This window comes from Sorex araneus, chromosome 3 (genome assembly GCF_027595985.1).
Source record: "Sorex araneus isolate mSorAra2 chromosome 3, mSorAra2.pri, whole genome shotgun sequence".
Taxonomy (NCBI): domain Eukaryota; kingdom Metazoa; phylum Chordata; class Mammalia; order Eulipotyphla; family Soricidae; genus Sorex; species Sorex araneus.
This window is the reverse complement of record NC_073304.1, coordinates 170,315,422-170,340,034: the sequence shown is the minus strand read 5'-3', so window position 1 is coordinate 170,340,034 and position 24,613 is coordinate 170,315,422. Positions and strand designations below refer to the sequence as shown.

General features: G+C 60.9%; 1 protein-coding gene across 1 annotated transcript; it reads right to left on the bottom strand.

Moving 5' to 3' along the window:
• Positions 1-837: 837 nt before the first annotated feature.
• TMPRSS4 (transmembrane serine protease 4) lies at positions 838-17,655 on the bottom strand. The gene is made up of 13 exons (XM_004605071.2): positions 17,602-17,655; positions 16,942-16,975; positions 14,812-14,925; positions 11,737-11,895; positions 11,415-11,544; positions 8,431-8,532; positions 7,053-7,093; positions 6,352-6,511; positions 5,045-5,211; positions 4,060-4,158; positions 3,775-3,917; positions 2,024-2,173; positions 838-1,602 (listed from the first exon to the last, which is right to left on the bottom strand). Exons 1-13 carry the CDS (start codon positions 17,653-17,655, stop codon positions 1,591-1,593), a joined length of 1,365 nt encoding a protein of 454 aa, XP_004605128.2. The 3' UTR covers positions 838-1,590.
• Positions 17,656-24,613: the final 6,958 nt, after the last annotated feature.

Sequence of the window (24,613 nt, the reverse complement as noted above, 5' to 3'; positions counted from 1 at the left end):
TCCTGGGTCAGGCCTGGAAGCAGACCTCCCCTCCTTCCATCCATGGGCACCCCCACGGGGAGGCTGGGGACAGGGGGAGCTAGTGGGGGACAGACACTGGACAGGCTGCAGGACTTGCGGAGTTTTCTGGAGGGTCACACTTTGGGAGGTGAGGCAGAGGCAAATATTTGTTTTTCTATTTATTTTTGTTCGTTCCTGGGCCACACTCGGCGGTGCTCAGGGCTTCCTGCACTCATCTTACTATCTCTGCACTCAGGAATCACTACTGGTACGGTTTGGAGGAGACCGTACGGGATGCTGGTGATCAAACCCTGGTCACTGCATGCAAGGGAAGTGCCCTGCCCACTGTACTGTCTCTCTGGCCCCCAGAAGCAAATGTTTCTCTTCCCAGAGCAACAATATCACCTCTACCAGCAGGTGATACATCTATGTCCGGAGCTTAATGAATAAACAACGGGCAGAGGCGTCTTTTGTGAGGTGGGGATGGGGAGGGGATGGTACCAGAAAGCTGCTGACCCACCAGGAAAATCAAGGGGTGGTTTTGTGTCCTGCCTACACAGGGAAGAACGAAGCTAAGCCCCTGGAATTCTGTAGTATTCTGTAGTATCAAAACATAAACCAGGAATGACAGCCGTCCCCTCCAAAGCTCAGGAAGTGACTCCGAGATGCAATACCTGTTTCCGCCACCTGGGGTGCCAGAGTGTCACGTGCACACCCTCTGCAGGTGGCTGGCTGGGGTGCCTGTGTGGTGGTGGGGAATCTCAGCTGCTTTCACTGGCAGAGGGAAAGGGAAGGGGGCTTGCTCCCCGCCCCCCACACCCCAGTCCATTGCTCGCTGTTGCCCTGCTTCTCAGCTCTGATCTCCGTGTCTCCTTTCCCCTCTGCCACTACTTGGCCAGTCTATGGGCTCAGATGGGGTCCACTTCCCCCTAGCTCTGCTCTTTCTTTTTCTTTCTGGGTTTTGCAGGGGGCCACAATCTGGGGTGCTCGGGAGCTGCTCTGAGCAGTGCTCAAGGGGCTCCTGCGTGAAGTCCGTGCACTCCGGCCCCTTGATATCTCTCCCCAGACCCTCCTTGGCTCTAAGCACACAGTCAGCCCGGGTCAGACATGACACCTGTTTAATAGCCGTGGCTACTGTCCACAGTAGCGGGTGGACACACAGCCCCAGTTCCACTGGGTTTGCACTCAGTCAGGCCGGGGCTGGGGGGAGGAGGGGACAGTGGCACAGATCCTCCCTCCGGGCCTGCCCTGTGTGCCTCAACCGAGAGTCTCCTTTGACCCAGCTAAGGCCAAAGTCCTTCTTGGCTTAGCCGCGTTTTCGAGTCCCCCGACGGAGGGCTTCCTGGTTCAGGGGGGCTGTGTGTCTTCTACCTCGTGGCACTTCAGCTGGGGGTGGCGAGGCCAGGCCGTACCCTTGTTCTAGGGTGCCCATGGGCTGGGGGGGTCTCTTCCAGGAGTCTTTTGTCACGCTACGTAATCCTGAGGCTGTGGGCAGAATGGGGCCACAGTGGCCCTTGGTCTGTGGGTGATTCGAGGGGAGGGTCTGTCCCCAGGTGGCCTGGGCAGGGGGACGCTGTGTCCAGTGCGGCATCATGGCACAGACTAGAAGAGACAGAGGGCAGGGTAAGTCGAGGCCTGTGGGGTTGGGAAAACCCGCATCTTCCTACTTCCTGCTCTTTGCTCCTCCCGGCCTTGGGGAAGACTCAGGGGCCCACCCAGCCCCTTCCTCTCAGTCTATTCCCCGAACAGTGTCTGATCGCCTCACTGTGCTGGGCCAAAAAATAGAGAAATGACCAGCAGCGGCTATTTGTCCAGAGTATTTGTTGGGCCTCTGATCTTAGGAGTTTTCACGCTTTCATTCTTTCTATGGACCCCCTGTGGCTGTGCTGGGTGTCACTGGCTACACTGGTTAGTGCTGTGTGTTTAGGGGGTGCTGAGAGGGACCAGGGGGGTCAAGCCCAGGGAATATGCTAGGAATATGCTCCTCCGCCGGCTATCTTCCAGCCGACTGGCGGCTGCTCACCTTCCGGGCGCTGTAGATCCAGTCGAGATACGCCGTGACCTTGGTGTACACTCCAGGGGTGCTCGGGCCCCCACAGCCGTGGCCCCAGCTCACGATGCCCACCACCTGCCACTGCTCAGAGTGGTACATCAGGGGGCCCCCGCTGTCTCCCTGAGGAAGGACAGAGCAGGGGTTACTGGGGGGACAGAGGGGGTTAGGGGGTGGGCTTCTCCCCACCCCTGGGTGATTCCCCATCCCTGCTGGGAAGGCCCGTCCTCGTGGGAGATGCCCTTCTCTCTGGGGGGAGGAGGCTGAGGGCAGAGCCTCCTGATAGCGATCTGGGACCACAGGTGGGAATGGGAGTCTGGAGCAAGGCATGGAGGGAGCGTCAGGGTCTAAGCTGGAGTTTCTTGCAGAGCTAAGAACGGCCAGAGGTTGTTCTACACATCTGTGCTTCAGTCAAACACAAGCACCAGAGCCTGCCCTCAGGGAGCTCAGGTGCAGACGGAAAGGGGGAGTGGGAGAGAGACAGAGGCAGAGACAGACAGAGACAAACGCCACAGGCCGTAAGATGCCATACGAGAGACCCGGGAAACAGCAGGTGGTGGAAAGTCCTTACCTGGGTGTCTTTCTAACCAGATCCGACAGCCCCTAGGCTTCCTCCATGACTCTCAGACTAACTGGAGTGCACACCCTACGCTCCAACCTTCTGGATGCCTCGAAGTTCCCTGGAGACACGTCTCAAAGCCCAGCACAGAGCTGGCATCCAGGAGACGGCTCCCAAGCTCTGGGACTTAATGACTCAGAAAGGGGGCGGCAGGGCCAGAGGCTTGAATGAAAATGGCTCAGGAGATCCTCTGAGATGTAGGGGGGAGTGAGCATGGATGAGAGGGGCTGAGGGGACATCACTGCAGGCCCCATCTAGCTTGAGGTGGCTTTTGGTTCAGCTGCTTGAGGATGGTTCCAGGGAAAACAGATCCTGCCAGGGTTCCTGTTCTCCGGGGACCCTCACTCCTGAAGATGAGGGGATCGAGGGTAGGAAGGGTGATGCCATCTTTGTATGGAAAATACACATTTGGAATCTTTCTGCTTGCCTCCATGCATGCATTTTTCTATTTTTTTTTTCCTTTTTGGGTCACACCCGGCAGTGCACAAGTGTTACTCCTGCCTCTGCACTCAGGAATTACTCCTGGCGGTGCTCAGGGGACCTTATGGGATGCTGGGATTCGAACCTGGGTCAGCCTCGTACAAGGCAAACACCCTACCCACTGTGCTATTGCTCCAGCCCCTGCATTCACCTATTTATCCTTTCTTCCATCCATCCATCCATCCATCCATCCATCCATCCATCCATCCATTCATCCTTCCATCCATCCAACCATTGATCTACCAACCCATCCACCCATCCAACTATCCACCAACGAATCCATCCATCCACCCACCCTTCATCCATCCATCCACTCATCCACTCCTCATCCACCCATCCATCCGTCCATCAATCCACTCTCCCATCATCCACTCACCAACCCTCATCCATTCATCATCCATCCAATCCAACCATCCATCCGCTCCCTCACCCCTGTGCACACACACATCCTTTCTTATATCGTTATCTGACTAGAGAATCCTCCCTCTCCTTTCTTCCTTACACACAATGCGTGGTAACCAGAGGCATTCTCTGGATGGGACATCCAGCCTCAGGCCTTTTTCACCCCTCTCTGCATACAGCACCTCTAGCCACAGAATTCTCTCAGGATCCTCGCGGGTCCCACCTGGCAGGTGTCCACGCCGCCCTCCAGGATGCCCGCACACAGCATCTTCTCAGTAACTTCCCCCTGGTATGCATCTTCGGCATTACACCGCGTGCTGTCAATCACCTTGACTGATGCCTGTAGTAGCGAATCAGACATCTTCCCTGGGAGGTGGGAAACATCTTCAAAAGCTCATTCTTGCCTGTTAGCCCCAGCCACTTTGGTGCTTGGACCTTCAGGATGGAGCTTTTCTGGTGAATGGTCCTTCTCCCTCCCTTGGCCTTCTGTCCCAAACTCAGGTCTTACCTCCATCTTGCTCTGTAAAGCCCCATCCGATGACCCAGAGCGGGGTGCCGGGGCTGAGCTCCTCGTCAAAGAAAGGCAGGCAGATGGGCCTGACTGTGCCTGTCAGGACAGAGGGGAATAAGGATCGGAAATCTGGGAGAGCCCGGGGTGATTGACACACACCTGGCCTGGGAGAGTGAGAGGAATGCCACAAGCAAAGAGGTCTGGGTGGGAAATGGCTCAAAGGGCCAGAAGGCACTGTCATACACACCCCAGGGCCCTGGTTTGTTCCCCAGCACCACAAGAATTGCCTCCAAATCAAGATCACACACATACATGCGCGCACACACAGAAAGAAAGAAAAGACTTCTGTGGTCAAGTTTGCAGTGAGTAAAATTTTAAAAATCTTAAAATAAAAAAAACCACCATACAGATATTTAATATACTTATGTGCCTCAAGAAAAGAGCTAATGGGCCAGAGCAATAGTTCAGCGGGGAAGGCGTTTGCCTTGCACGCGGCTGACCTGGGTTTGAGTTTAATCCTCAGCATCCCATATGGTTCCCAGAGCACCGCCAGGAGTCCTTCCTGAGCACAGAGCCAGGCTTAATTGCTGGGTGTGATTCAGAATGAAAACAAAACCAAAAACAAAAAAGAAAAGTGGGGGAGAGTTCTAGTACAAAAATGTTTCCCAACAGTGGGGCCAGCACCATAAGACAGAGAGGAGGGCGTTGGCGGCCGTCACGGGTTCAATCCCCGGCATCCCCTATGGTCCCCGCAGGCACTGCCAGGAGCAATTGCTGAGCACAGAGCCAGGAGTAATCCCTGAGCACTGCTGGGGGTGGCACACAAGCAATAACAAAAGCCAAACTAGCCGGAAAAAAGACACAACTCAGGAGAACTTCAGACCGGGCTGAGGGGCGGTCCGGGCCGACCGCTTGGCCTCTACTATGCTTAGCTTAGCCCCTCTCTCCGCTGGGAACCAAGTCCCAGAGCCCCGCAGCTCACCTGAGAAGATGAGGGGGGCCTGCAGCTTCACCAGGGCAATGTCCTTTTCTTTGGGGTACGTGGAGTTGTGCGGGATGACGAGGATCTTGGCCACCGGCAGGGAGGGAAAGTTACCCAGCTGGTCCGAGCCGGCCCGCACCCTCCAGTTGGACACATCGAGATGCTTCCTGGAGGCACAGGCAGTGGCGTTCAGCCAAGTGCGGGCAGAGCTGGCCAGGGCCAGCGGGGCCCTCCAGAGCCTGGGGATCGGGAGGGCCTGGGTGTCCCTGCCCTGGTAGATGATGCAGGTAGGGGCGGGGCGGGGGGCCACGAGCCAAGGTCTCAAAGACAATGTGCTCCGTTTTGCTCCCGTGCAACCTGCCCTCGTAGACCGCCCAGCTCCGGGCTCGGGGACCCCACTCTGTGCCCGGCTGCCCACACTGCACCCTCTGCTGCTCGCTGCTGCCTTTCTCCCGTCCACCCATCCGCGTCCCCTTGCGTGTGTCCTGTCTTTTTTTCTCCCGATGCTGGGCACAGCTCTGCGTGCACGGAGGTTTTCCAGGAAAGGATTTATTGCCTTTTTGTCAGATTCCCAGAAAAGATTAGGCATCACGGGCTCGCCTGAGCTCCTCTCGGGGGGTGGCTGGGCCTCCTGAGCCGGGCAGCTGAGGGGGCCCCCTCTCTAATGCCGGGGAATGAGGGAAGATGCTGAATGCTTGAAGTGCAGATGTTGTGTGGAGGCCGGAGAGCAAGTACAGGTGTTAAGGCACGTGCCTTGCCTGCGGCTGAGCCTGGTTTGAGCCCCAGCACCACATACGAACCACCGAGCATTGCTGGGTGCAGTCCTAGAGGGCCCCCAGTACCGCTGGGGTGGCCGGGGTCATCTGTGGTCATTGAACCACTGGCCTGGCTGGCTGGAAATTGCTGGGAGGGGATTTCCACCCCCCTGCCCCCCTCACCTCCTCTCACCCCCCCAATTAGAACAGACGTCTGACAAATAAAAGATATTGGGTGAGGAATGAGTGAGGGACGAGGCCCAGAGAGGGCGTTCCCAGACTCAGGGCTGGGCTCTCTCTTATTAGCCAATGCTAGAGGAATCTAGAGTATTTTTATGAGTTTCTGGACATCATGAGGAACAGCTGTGACACGTGACCCCAGAACCACTTCCTAAAGATTGGTGCCAAGGACATGGGTGTGGGCTGGCTTGGTGCCAGCACCCTCTGCAGGCCCCCAGGGCCTCCCTCGGGACATGAAGTCCAGAATCTCTCCGGGGCCACCTCACCCGGCAGGAGGACAGTGGAGGTTAGAGAGGGACCCTGGGGCCTCACCGAAAGCAGTGGGCGGCCGTGAGGATCCAGTGGGGGTCCAGGACGCTCCCTCCGCAGATGTGTTGCTTGTCGTACTGAATGCTGACCTGCCAGGGCCAAGAGTCCACCGAGGCCTTCTCCCCGCCCACCACGCGGGGGGCCTTCAGACTCTCCCCACAGGCTGGCGTGGGTAGGAAGGAGGGAAAGCGCGGGGTCAGCCTCTCCCGGGGACCCCACACCTGTCCCAGGAGAGTCCTGTGAGGGGACCTGGAGGGCAGCGAGGACCATTGTGAAACAGTCCCTGGGGCCAGGGGACACTGGCCTGTCCCCCCAAGGCCTCCACGGGCGCGCCCGGCAACCCAGCCCGCACCCCAGCCCGCCTCGCACAAAGGCAAGAGCCCTGCCCAGCCGCTCCCACTGAGTAACAGTAAACAGACGCCCACGAGCTGCCTGGGAAGAGGGAAGAAGGTTCCAGAAACTGGATTTTCCCACTGGAAAGTCCTTGCTCTGAGGCCTTCCCCTTTCAACCTCTGGGGGACAAGATTCCAGGGCTGGTTCCTGGTGTGCGGGGCTGGGCAACTCACTTCCGCCCCCCCCGCCCCTCCCCCCAGAGGGTCCCAGCACCAGACACAGTCCCCCACGTGACCCTGGAGCTGAGGGTCTGCCAGCCCCAGTTCCTATCCATGATGGGACCCACTGTGGGTAGGAGATGGGGTACTCACCCAGGCACTGCAGGGACACCAGGGAGCCCGAGATGCAGGGTCTGGAAAGAAGACGGTGACTGCAGTTTCTGCTGCTCCCGTGGGGGTGGGGGGTGGGGTAGGCAGGGACCCCTGACTCCTGCCGCTACTGATTCAAGGCCCCTCCCGAGCCCAGGGACAGCTGGAGGTGCCGAGCCAAGCAGGGCCAGTCCAGAAAGGGCGCTGGCACTCAGCTCGACCGGACTTAGTTCCGTTGCTTGCGACACTCCACAATTAGGCGCCTGCTGTATGCAGGGCCTTGCCCACGGCAATCCAGACCAGGTGCTCGGCAGAGCCTGGACAGGGCCTGTTGCCCAGAGGGATTGCCCAGCGGAGGAGGAAGGGGGTTTTGCTGAGATCCCAGGCCAGCCCTCTTTCTGCTCCCACCCTGTCCTTTAAGGGGGCCACTCTGGATGCAGTGAGCACCCCACGTGCTGAGAAGCCAACGCTCTCTTAGCTCTAAGGCAGGGAGGGGGCGCCAACAAAGGCCTTGGTGATAGCACAGTGGGGAGGGCCTTTGCCCAGCATGTAGCTGACCCGGGTTCCAGACCCAGCACTCCAGGTGGTCCCCTGAGCACTACCAGGAACGGTCCCTGTGCCCACCCTTTGCACCACCTGGTGTGGCCCAAAATAAAACAAGCAACAACAAAACCAAAGGCTGTAAGTCCCTTCCCCATGGGCCAGGACTGCGGACACCCTGACACTGACCTGGGCCCTTCAGAATCTTGCCCACTGGGCCTGCTCGGGCTGACCAGGCAGTCAGGGGAAAAGTTGCTTTGACTCTTTGGCGGACGATCAGGCCACCAAAGCATGGCCGGCACTTCTGTCTGGCTGTCCACTGCATTACAAAGGTGGGGGCTGGAGAGACGGCCCAAGGGGCATCACCAGGCTCCAACTCTGATCCCCAGTGTACCCATCTCCCCACTGGCCAGCACTGTGGGCATGTGTAGCCCCAGTGGCCACCAGCATTGCTAGCCCAAGCAGAAGTGCACTTTTTTTTTATGTTTAATAAAAGGGTCATGGGGCCAGAGCCATAGCACAGCGGGTTGGGTGCTTGCCTTGCACATAGACGACCCGGGTTCAATCCCCAGCACTCCATATGGGCCCCCCAAGCCCACCAGGAGTGATTCCTGAGTGCAAAAAGCCAGGAGTAACCTCTGAGCACTGCAGGGTGTGCCCCCAACTTCCAAAACAAGGGGTCCAGAGCCCATATCTCCCTGAAATGTGTTCCTCCGGTGTGGGGATCTAAGGAGCTGCTTCCCAGGGGGGCGGGGGGCCTGGCTCATGTCCCTCTTTCTTCCCCCCATCTACCTCCCCACCTGGCAGTCCTTCGTGGTTTAGCAGGGGACGTTTTACTCACCCGCTGGAATTTCCCACCTGCAGTTCCCCGTGGTCCCCTGTGACGCTCACGACATCCAGATCCTGGTCGGGGCCAATCTGCACGGCTCGGAAGGTGGGTTTGCTGTTCAAATCCAGAATGAGGGAGTGGGTGATTGAGGGGTGGTGGGGAGAGTAGGCCCCTTCCCTGGGAGGGAGGGCAGGGGAGTCCTTGAGACCTGGCCGGGCGGGGGGGGGGGGGGCGTGGTCTTGGTTAGGGAAGGTGGCAGCTGCTTTGATCTCTGACAAGGGACCTTGGCATGGCAGGGGCCAGCCCCAGTGTCCACTGGCCTTGCAGGGAGCCTGGACCAGAACTCAGAGCTCGGAAGAACTATGGGTCAGAGATGGCCAGTCCAGCTCTCTTCGGAGCTCAGGTGTTCCACACGCTCTGCCAGCTCACAGAGGAGTGAACAAGTTGGCCAAGGGACCTGGAGAACTTCTCCTTCCTCTGGCTTGATCCAAACACAGCATCTTGCTTAAGCTGGGAAGAGTGTGTGTGTGTGTGTGTGTGTGTGCACGCACAGGGGTGTGGGGTGGAGGCTGGCACTCAGCACCCCCCAGTGGAGAGGATGATGGGGGTGATCTTTACCTGAGTACATATAAATAGTTTTTCTTTTTTGGCCCTCCCTCGCTCTTGCTCTCCTGCTAATCCACATTGATCTTCTTTCAAATCTTGAGGTTAAGTCTTCCTCCTTCAGGAAGGCTTCCCTGATTAGTCTCCCTCTGATGGTTTCTTTACTGAACGGGCCTCCCCCTTTCCTTACTTCTCCCATCCTTCCCCATCCAGTTGTGCAAGTATGAGCTCTGAATCAGGGCTCAGATCCACCCAAGGCTCTGGGGATCCTGGGTTTTGCATTGATGTTCAAGACAGAGGTGCTTGTCTTGGTTGTGCCACCTGCGTGACGTGTAACCCTGGTGGGTCACATCCCTCCTGCGGGAGTGTTGGCCTCAGTTTCCCCTAAGAGGGTGTTTTCTGGACGCCCCCCACCTTGAGTCGTCTATAGTTCTGTGGGAGGAAGGAGAGGGTGGAGAGTACCGAGACACGGCGGGGGGACAAGTGTGCAGTCCCCGTCCCCGGGGAACCTCTGCCCACCAACTCCATCCTGCCGAACAATTCTGACCCCCTTGGATCTCGCAGGGCTGCCGAGCCAGGTGGGTTGGTGGCCTCCGTGAGCGCGGGCAGGACACGGTGCCAGGAGCTGATTACCTCAGGAAGCCCGGGAGACAGCTGGTTTCATAACCGAGCCGCAGCCGTGGGGCTCGGTACATCCAGCTGACATTGCAGTTGGCAGTTGGCGGCTGCAGGGGTGGGGGTGGGGGAGGCAGCTGTAGGGAGGCGCTGGGCGGGGCTGCCTGCTGGGCGGTGGGAAGGGCAAGCCTCCTTGGCCCTCGTCCAGAATGACGGTTTTGGGGTGTCCTCTGAGAGAGGGCGCTGAGTGAGGCACCCCGGGGAGGCTGGAGGCGGGGGTGGGGGGGGGCGTTGCAGAGGGGCTGATCAGAGCTGCAGGCAGTGACTGAACCGGGCCCTAGAGGCGGCTTGAAGGATCAGCTGAAGCATTCTGAGATGGACTGAAGACGTCTGTCACGTATTTCTCTCTTCCCACCTGTCCCTGGCTCAGTTTCTGAGAATCTGGAGACAGCTGGGGTCTTACAGGTAGATGACACCCCACCGCCACTGAATGCAGGGACTGTCCCCCACCCTCTGCTTTTGGTTTCTGACCTTACCTTGACCTTGATAATGATGAAGCCCCCAGGAGAAGGGAAGGTGGCCCCAAACTTGAGACACCAGCTTCCGAATTCCGGGAATGGGTGGGGGGGGGCGGGCGGGAATTTGGCACCTTCCAGCCCTCTCCCTCCCCGGTGACTTACCTCCCCTGAACCTAATCAGAAAATAGATAGAATAATAACTACCTTTTTTTTTTTTTGAGTTTTGCCAAGATCAGACGAATATAACTATGGGATGCTAATGAGCCTTATTATAATTATATACTTTCGCATCCGCTAAAGATTTGGAACTGCCTTTGAACATGTGCGGAGAGCCGGGGTTGTCGGTGGGCCCCCAGGAGCTCAGGTTTGTTTCAAGGAAAACGGAACCTCTGGGACTTGGGCGAGGTAAATAAGATTCTGTGCCGGACGGGACCGGCTTCTCGCAGACCCAAGAGGGAGAAAGGGAAGGACAGGACAGCGGAGGAGGCGGCCCTGCTGGGGTGCAGGGCCTGTGTGTGTCTCTCTCTGGTGCCTGGGAACCACCCCGCGAGGCGGGCATTCTTTAATGTCCCAATTAACAGTCAATGAACCTTCACAGCGCTTCTGTGTTGTAAGCACGGAGACGCAGGGCAGATTCATGCAAGGTCTTGATTTTATTTATGTTGGGTCTGGGGCTACCCTCGGTGATGCTCAGGGATTAGTCTGCACTCAGGAATTATTCCTGGTAGTAGTTGGGAGACCTAATGGGCCGAAGGGGATTGAACCCAGGTTGGCCCTGTGCAGGGCAAGCACCCTACCTGCTGTACTTAGCACTTTAGCCCCAGATCTTTACTTTTGCCTCGGGGGCCATGCTGATGGTTCTCGGGGCTTACTCCTGGTTCGGTGCTCAGGGATCACTCTTGATGGAACTTGGGGGACTATATGGGATGCTGGGGATTGAACCTGAGTTGACAGCATGCGGGGTGAGTGCCCCTCCCCACTGTATTATTTTTCTAACCCCAAGATCTCTATTTTTTGGTTTTGTTTTGTTTTTTGGGTTACACCCAGCGATGCTCACGGGTTGCTCCTGGCTCTCACTCAGGAATTACTCCTGGAGGTGCTCAGGGGACCATATGGGATGCCAGGGATCGAACCCGGGATGGCCACGTGCAAGGCAAAAAGCCCTCTCTGCTGAGCTATGACTCCGGCCCCAAGATCTCTATTTTTAAGGAAGGCAGAGGCTGGCTACAGGAAGAGAGGGCTCTCAGGGGATGCGGGTACCTGTCATAGCCCATCTGCCCACAGGCTGTCCTGGCCAGAGCTTCTGTGAAGTTGTCGAAGCAGACGGAGACCCAGTTGCCCGTGGGGGCATCCAGCACCTGCAGGGTGGAGTGGTCCTTGGAGAGGCGGACTGGGAGGGAAGGAAGTGGGGTCAGCTCAGGGCAAGGTCATCTGGTCCATCGCCCTCAGAGTCCACCCTGTGAGCGCCCCAAGCTGTGGCGAGGCCACCAGACCACATGGCCCTGGCTCATCAGCATGAGACCCTCGCCCCCAACCTCCCTAGGAAAGCGGCGGCAGATGGTGGGACCCCAGCTGGACCCACCTGCTGCCACAGAAGGACTGTTGTCGCTGGGGAAGGTCTCAACGCAGCTCTGCTCGTCCTCCCCCGAGGCGCAGTCCCGCTGCCCGTCACACACCAGCCTCCGGGGGATGAAGCGCAAGGGCGGGCAGAGGAAGTAGTGCTTGTCCAGAATCACCTTGACTAGAAGGGGCAGAGAGGGTCAGGCGCCTCGCCTGGGGGGTCACGGCGAGCCTGGGGGGGTTTCCCTGGGAAGGGGCTGGGCAGGGAGAAGGCAGGTGTAGCTCTAGACTACACCTCGGAGCTGGTAACCTCAGTTTCCCCGTCTGTCTCGGGAGCAGACAGTTCAGCCCTAAGATCAACTCCTTACCCGGAGAGAGCCAAGGAATCAGGAAATGTAGCCACGGCCTCCGCCAGCCCCGGGAGTGAGGACAGTGTCAGGGCCTGTCCTCTGCATGCCGGCCAGGGCACCCCTACTTCCCTTCCCGGCCTCCCTGGCCTCCTGTGTGCTGGGAGGGTGACCCCAACTTTGCAGGGCTGGGGGGACGCTTGGTGAGCTGGTGGCCGTGACGCATCTCAGAACCACGCAGTGTGGACCCAGACCCAGGCGCTCTGACCTGTGTCCACACTTTCTCCTCGGTTACTTTGGCTGTTAGGCAATGTCGCCTCGTTGGACGAATGATTGGTTTGACCATTTGGTATCCCGTGTGGCCCTCCAGTGACCCCACCAGACGGGGCTGTCTTGAAGCCGAGGAGGGTAACAACAGCCAGTGTGGGCCGGGTAGAACATGCAGACGGGAGACTGGGGGACGACCAGGATTCGTTTGCAAGCCTACGAGCGGGGCAGTCTTCCCTTCTGCCCGAGAAACCTCAAGTGACCCCCAAAACCCAAAGTTCCCGGTGCTGGTGGAGAGGAAGTTGGTGACTGTTAATCGACCCCCTTCACGGAGGGCGTCACGGCAGGGGCTGTTGCTGCTGTCATTTGGGGCCGTCCCCCGTCACGCTCAGGGGCTCTGTGCCTGGCAGTCTCTTCCGGCAGTGCTCAGGGTTTGGACCCGGTCGGCACACACAAGTATGCATCTTCAACCCCGTGTCACCTCTTGGGCCTCTGTGCCAACAGAAATCCTTCCGTGATGTCAGAGAGACCCTTCTCCAGGGCCAACGCAAAAGCAGCAATGAAAGTGGAAGTTCGAGCTAAGAGAAGACTCAAGTGCTTCCAGTCCCCGGAAAAGAAATGGTGGCTCCACTCTTCAATCTGAGCTTCCCACAGCTTCCGAGGCAGCCCTGATGCTCCGTGGTGATACAGGGGACAAGGACAGACCAGGGCGTCCAGCCCCGGCCCTGGTGACCAGTTCTCTTGGCAGGTTTGATCTTCTGATGATTTGGTCTCCAAGAACTGCGCGCCGGAGGGAACGTCTCAGTACCACCCAGCTGTGACCCTGGGGACAGATGCCCCTGGATGAGGAGGAACAGCGCCACACCTGCCTGCCCACCCTTGGTGGGGGTTCACCAGCTGCCACCGGCCCACACTTGGCGCCTCATCTCATGCGGGGAGGCACTTGACCAAAGCAGAGAAACTCTCTGTGTTTCTGTTTGGGGGCCACAGCCTGTGGTGCTCAGGGCTCGCTCCTGTCCCTGTTCTCAGGGATCAAAGCCAGGGGTGTTGTGAGGCCAGCGTCCTGGCCACTGCACCGCCCCCTGGACACGTCTCAGCGGCGATATATGGTCTCTTTGACGACAGAACTGCTTTATGGCCAGTTAGGCAGCAGGACACTCCGAAGCTCCCAACTGACCAGAACCGGAACTGGACCCAGCACTGGACCTCAAGAGGCCCATCTCTCAGAACGTTCCAGGCGTGAAAACTCTCCACCGACCATGTACAACTTGTGGAGGCTCCTGAATTCCTCAGAGGCTTGATGGGGACAGTGAGGTCCGGAGGGCTCAGGTGTGCCCCTGCCTCCCCTGACCACGTGGCACCTATCGGGCAGAGCCATGGCATCTGGCTGCAGAGCACCTGGCTGTCCTCCACATGCCCCCAGGGGACCCGGCGGCACCAGCCCCCAGTAGGTGGGTATTTACTAGAGCTTCAGGCCCTGCATCGTGGGCCAGAGCCAGAGGCAGGCAGGGTCATCCCGGCCTGGGAGGAAGCCAGGACGCTGCCTGCAGATTCTGAGGGTCGAGAGGCTGGAGGACGGTTCCCTGCAGCCCAGGAGGGTAGGGAGAGGCCTGACACCCGGCCCGGCCCTTCTCCTTCCGTCATGGCAGGGCATGCCCCGCCCGCCAGCAAAGGCGCTCCAGGGCTCTGAGCCAAGGTCGTGGGCCGTGATCTCGGGGTGTCCAGAGTCTCACCCGGCCCAGGGTGCAGCTGGTGTGGCATCTGCACTCTCCAGCCGAGAGGGAAGCGGGGTGCTCAGCCAGAGCCGCTCCTCTCTCGGCTGGCACCCGAGGGCTTGCACGCATGAGCCGAGAGTCCCCAACAGGCGGCAGCTGGAGATGCCACCATGCCCACACGCGCCAGCCCCCGAGGGGCCGGGCTTCCTGGCACATGGCCTCGCTCCCCTCTTGGTTCCCCGCACAGCGACCCTGCTTTGGCAGAAGCCCGAGGCAGGCTCTCTCTCTGGTCCTTGGGCACTCGGCAGATGAGGGGACTGAGGCTCACTCAGGGTCGCACAACAGCCAGGGGCCATGCAGGGCCGAGTCTGCGCCCCCCCCGCCCCCCAGCCGTGCATGACACTGTAGTCGGGACTTGGCCAGGAGCAGTGAGGAGGGAGCAGGCAGGAAGATGCTCATCTTTACTTCTTGGTGCCCTTTGGGTCCTGTGATGAGTTCTGAGCTAACTGGGGTCTGGGGTGGAGGTCCTGCTGGCGCCCCTGCTCCCGAGCAGAGGTTCCCTGCTGAGGGCTGTGCAGCAGCAGGGGGCAGGGCCCCGGGTTTGAGCTCTCTGTGGGGTGCTCTTGGGGGAAGGCACTGGGGCCGGGCGGGGGTGGCGCTCACCTGCCTCTGCTCCCTTGCAAGCAGGGAGCTTCACGTGGATCTGGGGGTGCTCAGAGGTGCGAGGGGAGTGCGGGGTGGAGGGGGGAGGGGCGGGTGGCCACTTACTAAGGACGGCCACGATGACGATGGTCGCCAGGCTCAGCAGCGCCGCGATGATGGGGACGCCCACCTTTTTGAAAGCCTCCAGGGGGCTGCGGCCTTTGTGCAGTGGGGAGGCACCTGTGAGGGGAGGGAATAGCAGTGGTCAGCGCTCAGAGATGTCCCCCCCCACCTGAGGCCTGCAGGCCACTGGCCTGCCAGGGGGATGGTCTGGGACACTCTGAGGGCAAAGCTGGGCATCACCAGCCTCTGTTCAGCCCTGGGCTCACCCACTACTGCAGGTGCCCTCCCAGAGCCTCCCCCACACCTCTGACTTAGTCTGTTCTAGAATGTTCCTCCGGTCTGCCTGGCAAGGGCAGGAGCCTGGCTCCCGCCTGCTTTCCCCACACTCCCCCCCTAGCCCCCCCCCCCCCCCGTGTGCCATTTGCCGCTGCCGTGGCCGGGTTCTGCTCGGCAGAGCTTAGTCAGTCCCCATGCATGAAGCATCCTGAAGGCTTCTCCAGGGATCCCAGGAAAGTTCTTGTCTCTAAGGTGATTCCAGCTTGGGGGAAGAGGCAAACGGGGACAGGGTGACGAGGTGGGAGATGATGGATCTGAGTGACAACAGAGACAGCAGCGAGGCACTTAATGGGGCCTCTGGAGGCGGAGGAGGGGGCGGGAGGAGGCGGACAGCCGGGCTGAGGCTCCGGGAACTGGGAGCTCCGGGGGTGCCCGGGCTGGAAGGGGGGACAGCGAGTGCTGAGGCGGGGGAGGGGGGGCGGGCAGGCAAGGCAGGTCTGGAGAGTGGAGCCAAGTGCCCGGGGTTTGGCTTTTATCCCGAGGGCTGTAAGGGGCCCTGCAAAGTGCCTGAGTGGGGCAGAGACAGGACCCCGTGAATAATTTACCAAGAGGGAACTTCCATCCAGGAGGTGATGGATGCGGTGTCTGGGGTGTGGGCAGGGAGGGCACCGATGGACACAGAGGCTGTGCCAGCCGCTGGCTCCACTCTGCAGGGTTTCAGCTGCAGGGGGGCGTGGGGGGCTGTGGGATGGCTGGGAAAGGAACATTCTCAGGTAGGGGCAAAAATAAGTTCCACGGGCCCGATCTCCTCCCCGCAGGAGGCTGAGCACTTCTCCAGGGAGTGCAAGGCCGTGGGGCGGACGCAGAGGAGCCGGGGACAGCGGCTGGACACCCCACTTGCTCCAGGCTCCTCCTCCCCCGTCTCGGGGAAGCCTTCCTCGACCTCCAGTTTAAAGGGAACCTTCAGGGCTGGAGAGATGGAGGGCGCTTGCCTTGCACGCACTTGACCCTCACTTGACCCACGGCAGGTCCCTGGGCACAGCATAGGGTCCCCCAGACCCTGAGCACTGCCCCATGTGCCCCCACCCGAATCTTCCAGCATTTCTTCTCCTCCTTCTCTGCTTTGGTATTTTCTTCGCAACAAACTTGTCACTTCGAACAGACTCTGCCTCACGCCCCTCGAAGCCCCCTCCCCGCGTTCAGAGGGTTAGAGCCTCAGAAGGCGGAGGCTGGGGGTCTCGGGGGTGTCCTGGTCTACTGATCTCCTAAGCTCCCAAGCACAAACAGGGCTGACACCCTGGGTGACCTAATGGGCGTGTCACCCTGACACTTGTCAGAGTCATGGGCCCGACCACTTCCTTATAGACTCTCGTCATCGTAATTCTCCTCTGCTCAGTGGCCTGCCGACCCCAGGGTCTCAGGAGGGGGCCCCCGTGGTTTAAGGAAGCAGGAGAGGAGGGAGGAAAGCTGCCGGCTTCGGTTTCTCCTGTCCTCCAGCCAGACTAGCCCTTCTGGAACAAAGATGCCTGAGTCCCGTTTACCTGTGGGCAGGAGGGTCGTGGGTGGGGGGCAGGGGTCTGTGCTGATGCTGTGGCCCAGCGTTTCACCCGCACCTGGTGGGCACTCCCACTGAGGGGCTGAAGGCCCGTAACGGCCCTCGGGGCTCCCGTTTCTCAGGGCTGCTTCCCCAGAGGCTTGTGAATAATCCCTCCCCGCTCCAGCCCCCAACCATCGGCCATGAGTGACAGGTGGATGCCCCACAGGGCAGCTGGTCCTAGAGGGTGGCGTGGGAATCCACGCAGTCATTGGCCACGCCCCAGAGGCCGATGGCCGGCAAGGGAACTGGACGGAGCTTACCTCGGCGGTTCAAGGGCTGGTCGCTGTCTGGATCCTGGAATGGAAGGAGAAAGAGCCAGTGAGAGGAGTGCAGGGGCCGAGTCGGGGGTCGGGACTGCACCCCTACGCCCTGGCGGATCTAGGTTGGGACGCTGCATGGCCACCAGGGATTTGGTTCAAAGCACAAGCTGCGGCTCTGGAGGTTCACGGCGACAGCCCTGGGCGCCCTCGAGACGGGGCTGGCTGTGTGCTGCGCTGGTGCCTCTCTGACCCCTTCTTACTTTCTGCTGATTGATGTTTTGGGTTTGGGGACCACACCTGGTGGTGCTCAGGGTTTACTCCTGGCTCTGCCTGTGCTCAGGGGTCACTCCTTGCAGGGCTTGGTAGGCCAGAGGGGGTGCCAGGGATCGAACCCGGTCGGCTGCACGCAAGACCAGCACACCACCTCCCGCACTGACTCTCTGGCCCCCGGCCCAGTTTCCAAGGTGGCGTCTGCTCCACGCTCAGCTCTTGTCAACCCACAGTCTGCCATCAGATATTTGCTTAAAACACAGGGTGGACCCTGGGCTTCCCGAGAGCCAAAGGATGCTGGGGGTCTTTACTCCACACAGACGCCAGTTTGAACCCCGGGAGCTCTCCACACAGACCAAATAAAATAGACAGAAGTCTCCGGCCCGCCACCGCATACTTGCGAGTTGGGGACTCATTGGACACAGGTGCCCTCTGTCCTTCCATAGCTGCCCCTTGTGTGTGCTTCCCACTCCCCAGCCCCCCAATGCCCACCCCTCCCCCCAGTGCCCACGCTCCTGTCCTGCCCACAGCACCAACCCCCGCAACGCTCTCTTCCCGGGATCTTGGGGGGCACCCCAGGTTGGTGGGCTGCAGGCCACCCCGAGGAGGCCTCCTCCACCCAGGGACTCACTGCTCAGGTCAGGCCTGTGCCAGGGAGGGGCGGGGGAGCCGCTGGCCCTGGACGTTTCCAGCCCGGGAAGAGATCCCCCCTCTCTCCCGGGGCGGGGAGTGTCCCGGGTTAGGGGTGTGTGCTGGCCGCACCCCTGGCCGAGCACAGCATACGTGGAATTCGAGAAGGAGCTCCTGCTTGCTTGAGGGACGTGCCAGCTCTGCCCCTCAGTGGTGCCAGGCTGTGGGCAGCGTCAGGCCTGCAAGGGCGGGGCTGGAATACAGGCTCTGCTCCAGGAGCCTGTCTGGGCCTCAGGTTTGCCCTCAGAAAAGTGAGGGTGACAACCCCTATTCAGATGCTTCAGATGTGCGGGGGGACAAGGTGTCTGCTGGGCAGCGCCTGGCTCGCACTTGCCTGGGCCCTGCCCCCCGGGTGCCCGGGGCCCTGGTGAAGCTCTCTCCGGGGTGGGGAGGGGTTGCTCCCTCTCCTTCCCCTCCCCCCTTCTTTGTTATGCTCAAGAGGCCCCTGGAGACCTCGCAGTTGTGGACAGAGGGACACTATGGCCAGGCCACCAGGGTTGCATGTGGCATGGGAGGCGGTCCAGGGTGCAAACTCTGTCCTCACACCCGCCCGGCAGGCACTCTGGCACAGAGCCTCGGTCCCAGCTCAGGCCTTTATGTCCCCAATATTTCCCATGGGACTTGGTCCTCGGGGAGACCAGAGAGTGACAACTGGGTCTGAGCGCCGGGTCCTGCACTGCCTTCACTGGCGACTCCTCCACAATGGCTGGGCCGGCATTCCCGGCCCGGAGTCGGGACCCAGGAGTAATAACCCTGCCCGTCACCCCCACGTGGCCGACAGCACCTAACCGTCGGCACAGCCCTGGCCTTCAGCTGGCTCAGATGCAAGGGAAGGACTGACACCCATTGTCTCAAGGCTCGTCGGAGTAGGCTGAAGTAATTCTGCATTAAACTAATATTTGTTGAGAGCCTTGGCGGTGTCAGACACTCCTGTAAGAGTTGTGGGTTCAAAGGCAAATAAGAGATAATTAGGGCAGGGTGGGAGAAGGGCCGGGACGACACGGGGCAGCAGGGAGTGAGGCCGGAGGAGGCTGTGAGCAGGATGACCTGGAAAGATGGGAGCACGATGGGTGCTCACGGTCAAGGTCACAGTTGAGGAGGGGGGCGTGCCAAGGGCAGGGCCTGGGCGGCGGGGAGGAGGCTCTCAGCTGAACGGCAGGCAGGAGCCCGCTCGGGGTTGGAGGTGCGATGGACAGTGCCGTGCTGGCCAGGACCAGGGCTCGATGTGTGCGTGGGGGACAAGGAAGGTGACGACCTCAGTGCTCCAGATCCAACCAGGATTTGGGGGACAGAAGGGTCGGCCGAGGGGCAGTAGCGAGCAAGCCGAGCAGTAGCACCCCGGCCTGGGCCCTTCCTCAAATTCACCTGTGTGGGCTTTTCCCCGAGTGCACCTGTGTGGACCTGTCGGCGGCAGTTGAGGCAAGCGGGGAAAGTCTCTTTCATTTATTATTAATTCAACAAATATTGACCCTCCGCCTCTGGGAGAGCCGGAATGTTGGCAGCCTCGGGAGGGACGGGAAAGGCTGGCAGTTTGCACTTGCCGGGGCTGGGGGTTGCTTAACTCTGGCTGGAAACGGGTTCCGTGCACCCTGGCGTCTCTGTTTCCAGTGCTTATTCACTCAAGCCACAGAAGACGGGTTCTATAGAAAGCCCAACAGTGCCTTGAAAACAAGAGAGGGGGGAAAAACAAACGCAAGCTGTCCACTAGCCGGAAATGGAGGGACAGGTCCTCTGGCCACACCCGGCACCGAGGGGGTGCTCATTCGATCAGTGTTTGTCCACCGGAAGAACAAAGGAGCTGTTTTCATTTCAGGGCTCAGTAAGAGGCTCCAAGAAGCTGATGGGGGTCTATGCCCACAGCGGGATATTATGCCCGAACCCCGGGGCCACAAAACCATGTGGTAATTTCATAGTGCCAGAGAGCCGGGCCGGGGGAGATGCCTCAGCACTGAGGCACATTCTTTGCAAGTGTGAGGTCTTGAGTTTGACCCGCAACACACCCAAATGGTCCCGAGAGATGACGTGGAACCCAGAATCCTTTTTATAGGACCCGAGGATGTGATGGAGCTGACTGGGGTGGGGGGTCCTCTGCATCCAGGGGCTTTCAGCACTGCTCCTGGCCCACCCGAGATGTAGCATCATTGCTCTAGGGGTCTGTGCAGGGGTGTGCCTGTGCAGGGGAGTGGGTGTGCGGTGTGGGAGGGGGGGCACTCACAGCTCAGTGCCTGCTTATTGCTGAGTCCTGCTTCTGGTCTGGGTGGTGGATTTGTGAAGGTTTTTCGTTACTTTGCTGAAACTATCGAGCGAGGGCTGGAGAGATAGTGCCAGGGCTTATGCGCTTGTCTGGCATGTGGCTGAGCCTGGTTCAAACGCCCAGCAAAGAAGCATCACTAGGGCTCAGCCCTGAGCTCAGAGCCAGGGTAGCCCCTGAGAACTGCCGGGTGTGCCCTCTTACCCCATAAACAAAACCATCTCACATAGCTGGTGAGGTACCAGAAGCATCTCCACCCTACCCGGTGAGCAAGTAGGAGTCGAGGATGAAGATCCAGGGCCATGAGCCTGGGGTTCAAAGAGAAAATACCTCTCAGGCAGCCCGGTCCTGCTGAGGGGTTGGAGGGTCTGACCCCGTCCCCACTGAGTTCTGCTGTGACTGTGTTGGTGGGCTTGTCTGGAAGTCTCTGGGAAGCGTCTAGAGCACAGAGATCGGAGATGTTGGGGTTCCCACTCTTCTGGGCAAGGGGGCTGAGAACTCGGGGAGAGCAGGGAGGAAGAAGGTGATTTTAGGCCTCTCTGCGGCAGCCTGGCTGGAAAGGATGGAGCGGGGGCTGGTGGTCACTGCGGCCTGGCTGGGAAGGACAGAGTAGGGGCTGGTGGTCACTGCGGCCTGGCCAGGAAGGATGAAGCGGGGGCCGGTGGTCACTGCAGCCTGGCTGGGAAGGATGGAGCGAGGCGGGTGGTCACTGCATCCCAGATGAGAAGGACGAAGCGGGGGTCAGTGGGTGCTGCAGCTCATCACTGCCCACGGTCAGTCACTCCTGGCCGGGGAGGGAGAGGCTGGGGCCCAGGTGCCAGGAGCCGGCCCTCCTCCCTGGCCTTCCGACCCTCAGTGAGGGGCTCTGGGGACAGCCCAGGGAAGTCTCCTTGTTTCCACGTGTAGACACAGGCCTGAGCGGGTCCCGGACTGCGGGGCACCCACCAGCTCCTACACCATCCCTCTTTAGCCCCAACTTGATCTCGGTCATGCCACAACTGCCCCAGCCTGACCCAGCCCAGCCCCAAGGAGGCATGGACCCTTCCCTGCCGTGGGGGCCGCTGGCCGGGCCTGACTCATGGCCCAGCCCAGCAGGTGTCTGACCGCAGGCTCCTGCCAACCGAGGGTGGCAGCGCAGGGGAAGGGCACCCAGAGCCATGAGGGCCCAGTGCAGCCGTGGGCGGCGTGGGGCAGGTGGCCAGGCGCAGGTGTTGCCAGCAGGAAGCTCCTGCCCCTTCCCGGGGGAGCCCAGAGAACCTTCTAGACACGTGAATCCCCCGTGCAGGGACCCTCCAGCTGCTTCCTGCAGGGGGTGTGGTCAGGCACTGCCCCTGCCCGTGGACATGCTGGAGGCCCCGGCCCACGCTGACCTTCGCCACCTTATCCCCACCCTTAGGCCCTTAGACGCACCCCGAGAAATGCCTGCCCCCCCATTTCCAGAAGCGGAAGCTAAGGCTTGTTGGAGTCAGTGGCCACGAGGCTCCCGAGGCCCATTACTGACAGAACCGGGGTCCAGGCTGTGCTCTGTGGGCGGCCGTTTCCACGCCCCAGGTTCCAGGATCTCCCCGGGTCAGCACCTCCAGCAAGGTCTCAGGGCCCTGGCCGTGAGGTTGTCCCGATCTAAGGAGCACGCGGGAAACGGGTGGTCCCCAGCCCCGCAGCCTCCCCCGGCCTGCCGACCCTCTCGTCTGCCCTCTCTGGCCTTAGGTCTGTGAGTCTCTGCCTCTGTTTGCCAGTGGCCCTGGTTTGTACATAATAAAATGGGTTTCATTTCATGTTTCTGGACGTCTGGGTGTTTTTCCCTCCAGCTCACCAGCAGTGCTCGGGCATACCTCCCAGGTCAGTGCTCAGGGGGTTGGAGTCCTGAGGTTCTGGTGTCCGGGCCAGGCCTCCTGCAGGGGACACACATGCTCCAGCCCATGAGCTCTCTGCACCCCCACCACCCACCTAGGTCCAGGGGAACCCGGGGCGCGGGGCTGCTGGGGTCGCAGTGGCCCAGTTCAGCTCCAGGTGACAAAGGACCATCTCAGGGGCCCGTTTCCCCTTCCGGCTCCCAGCAGATGGACCCAGACATGGGGCTGCTCTTGTCGCGTGAGGATGAGGTGTGGCCCAGAGCCCAGGCGGAGAGCCAGCCTGGGGAGCCTGAGCCGAGCTCCCGTCCGCCCAGACCTCTGACTTGCTGTGTGCCATTGCACAGGACCTCAGCCTCTCTGGTCCCGAAGGCCCCGTGGGTCCCCAGGAATGTGCTTTTCAAGATGGTGAAGCGGAGGAAGGGTTAATCCTCATGCCCTGAGCGGGGCAAGAGCTGATCCCGAGGCAGGTGAAGTTTCCCAGAGAGAGGCCAGAGGAGCAGACAGCCTGGCCCGGCTCCACCCGCCAGTGCTCCCCGCCAGCCGCTGCCCCTGGGACCGCCTCGGCGATGCTGATGCTGCATGTGCGGCTTCCGGAAAGAAGCCCGCCAGGACAGAGCTGGGGGGCCCGGGGTGCAGAGCCAAGTGTGAGCAGGAGCCCAGAGAAAGGGGCTCGGGGCCCGCTGCGGTCCCCGTGGGGCAGGGCCCAGCTGGCTCGCCCCGTCCCTCGGGCAAACCTGGGGCCAGGGCTTCCACTGTTGCCAGGTGATGGGAACGGGTCCTCCGTGGCCCTGGCAGGTGGCAGCGGGCACCATGGCGGGGGGGGGGTGCTCCCTGGGGAGGGGCGTCTGCGGCTTCATTGTCTTGCCGTGGGGCTCAGCGGTGGCTCCTGGGTGCTAGGAGGACACAGCGGCAGGGACCCTACTCTGCCCCCCAGGCCCCCTGAGCCTGCACTCCAGGGAGGACCAGGGTCACCTCTGCTCGCCGCCGTGAGGACCCAGCCATGCCAGGTAAGGGCTGGAGGACACTCGGACACTCGGTGGCCGCTGGCTTGGCAGCAGCTGTGCAAGCGTGTGAAACGTTCTTGGAGGGGCCCAGTCATGCGGGCTTTCAACTCGCCCCTCCCCACCCTCCTGCCCATCCCGCCCACCTGCAGTGGGCTGTCCAGGACCCCGGGAGGCCGGGACACTCGCAGCCGTCCCCATGCGGTGGGGGCGGTGGCAGCAGCGGCCTCGCCTAGGGGCCAAGCCGAGCTCGGCTGCTACATTAGAAACCATTTTGCCCTGTTCTAAGCCACATAGGTGCTGACCTGTCAGCAACCGGAGCCGGGCACCCGGCCCTGCCGGCCCCGAAGGGCTCCGGGGCAGGCCCTGGGCAGGCCGGGGTGTCCGGTGACCTGCCATTATCCTGCCTCGGGCTTTGTGTGCAGGCCGAGCGCTAAACTCCAGGCTGGGCGGGGGAGCCGCACATGCCAAGCCGACCCCCTGGCACGGTGGGGAAACTGAGGCTCGCAGTGAGGCTTCCAGGAGAGAGCAGGAAGGCGGGGGTGAGGCGTTACTCAGTCCTTACGGCCCCTCCCCGACTTTATCCTTCCAGATCCTTTTCTTCCCGCCCATTCCACCTGCTTCGGGGTCTTCTGCCCCGCTGTGGGGTTCCTCCACCCCTCCCTTTCCTTCTTGGGGTAGACGCTTTGATGGGTGTGGGGGGGTGGCGCCACCTTTGCACACCCAGGGCCAAGCCTGGACAAAAGCAAGGCCAGGGACTGGGACATGAGACCCCTTGGGCAGGTGGGACCCTCTGGGGCGTGTGGGCCTCGAGGCTCGGAGGGGCTCGGGGAACTCCCCAACGTGCTCGGTTCTCACTGGCCGCTGATGTTCAGGCCCTGGGCCCTGCCCTGATCAGACGCCCCATCCCCCGGCAGTCTGGTGTCACGGGGAGGGAGGAGGGCCCAGGCGGGCCTTCGTGTCAACGTCTTATCTGCCCGACAGCCGTGGGCGAGTCTCATCACCTCTGGGACCCAGAGCTTTGGACCAGGTCCTGAGATATGTACAAGTAGTACTGGTTCCGCCCAGGCCCCAGACGGACCCGCTCAGGGTGTTCCCGACAGCCCGGGTGGGGCGTCTCTATGACTGGGGGGTTCGAGCCGCCCTGGGGGAGCCCTGGATGCCATCCAGCTCTGCCCGGACTGGGCTATCCCTTGGTCTGGGGGCTTCTCAGGCCCCCTTCTGCCGGCCGGGCGGGTGTGACGCGGGGCTGTGTCCTCCCAGGCCGTGGGTGGCCATCACTGAGACTCGCGTGCGGTGCGGCTGGCGAGGTGCCAGCGCTTGGGAGGACGTGGGTGTGTGAGTCAGGCCCCGGGGCCCTCCAGGCTTGGGGTGTGGCACCCCGGGAAGTGTTGGTGGGGGGTCTCGGGGGGGTTCTGCAGGGGGTGGGACGGAACCTTCCTCCTGGTGCTGCTCCCTGAGGACGTGGATGTGGTCCTTGACGGCGTCTCTTGCCCGTCAGCTCTAAAGTCAGGAGCCACGAATGGTGCCCTCGTGTGCCGCCCCGCCTGCTGCCCGGTGCCTCTGCAGGGTCTGAAGGCGCCTCCTGCCTGCCACTCACCCAGCTC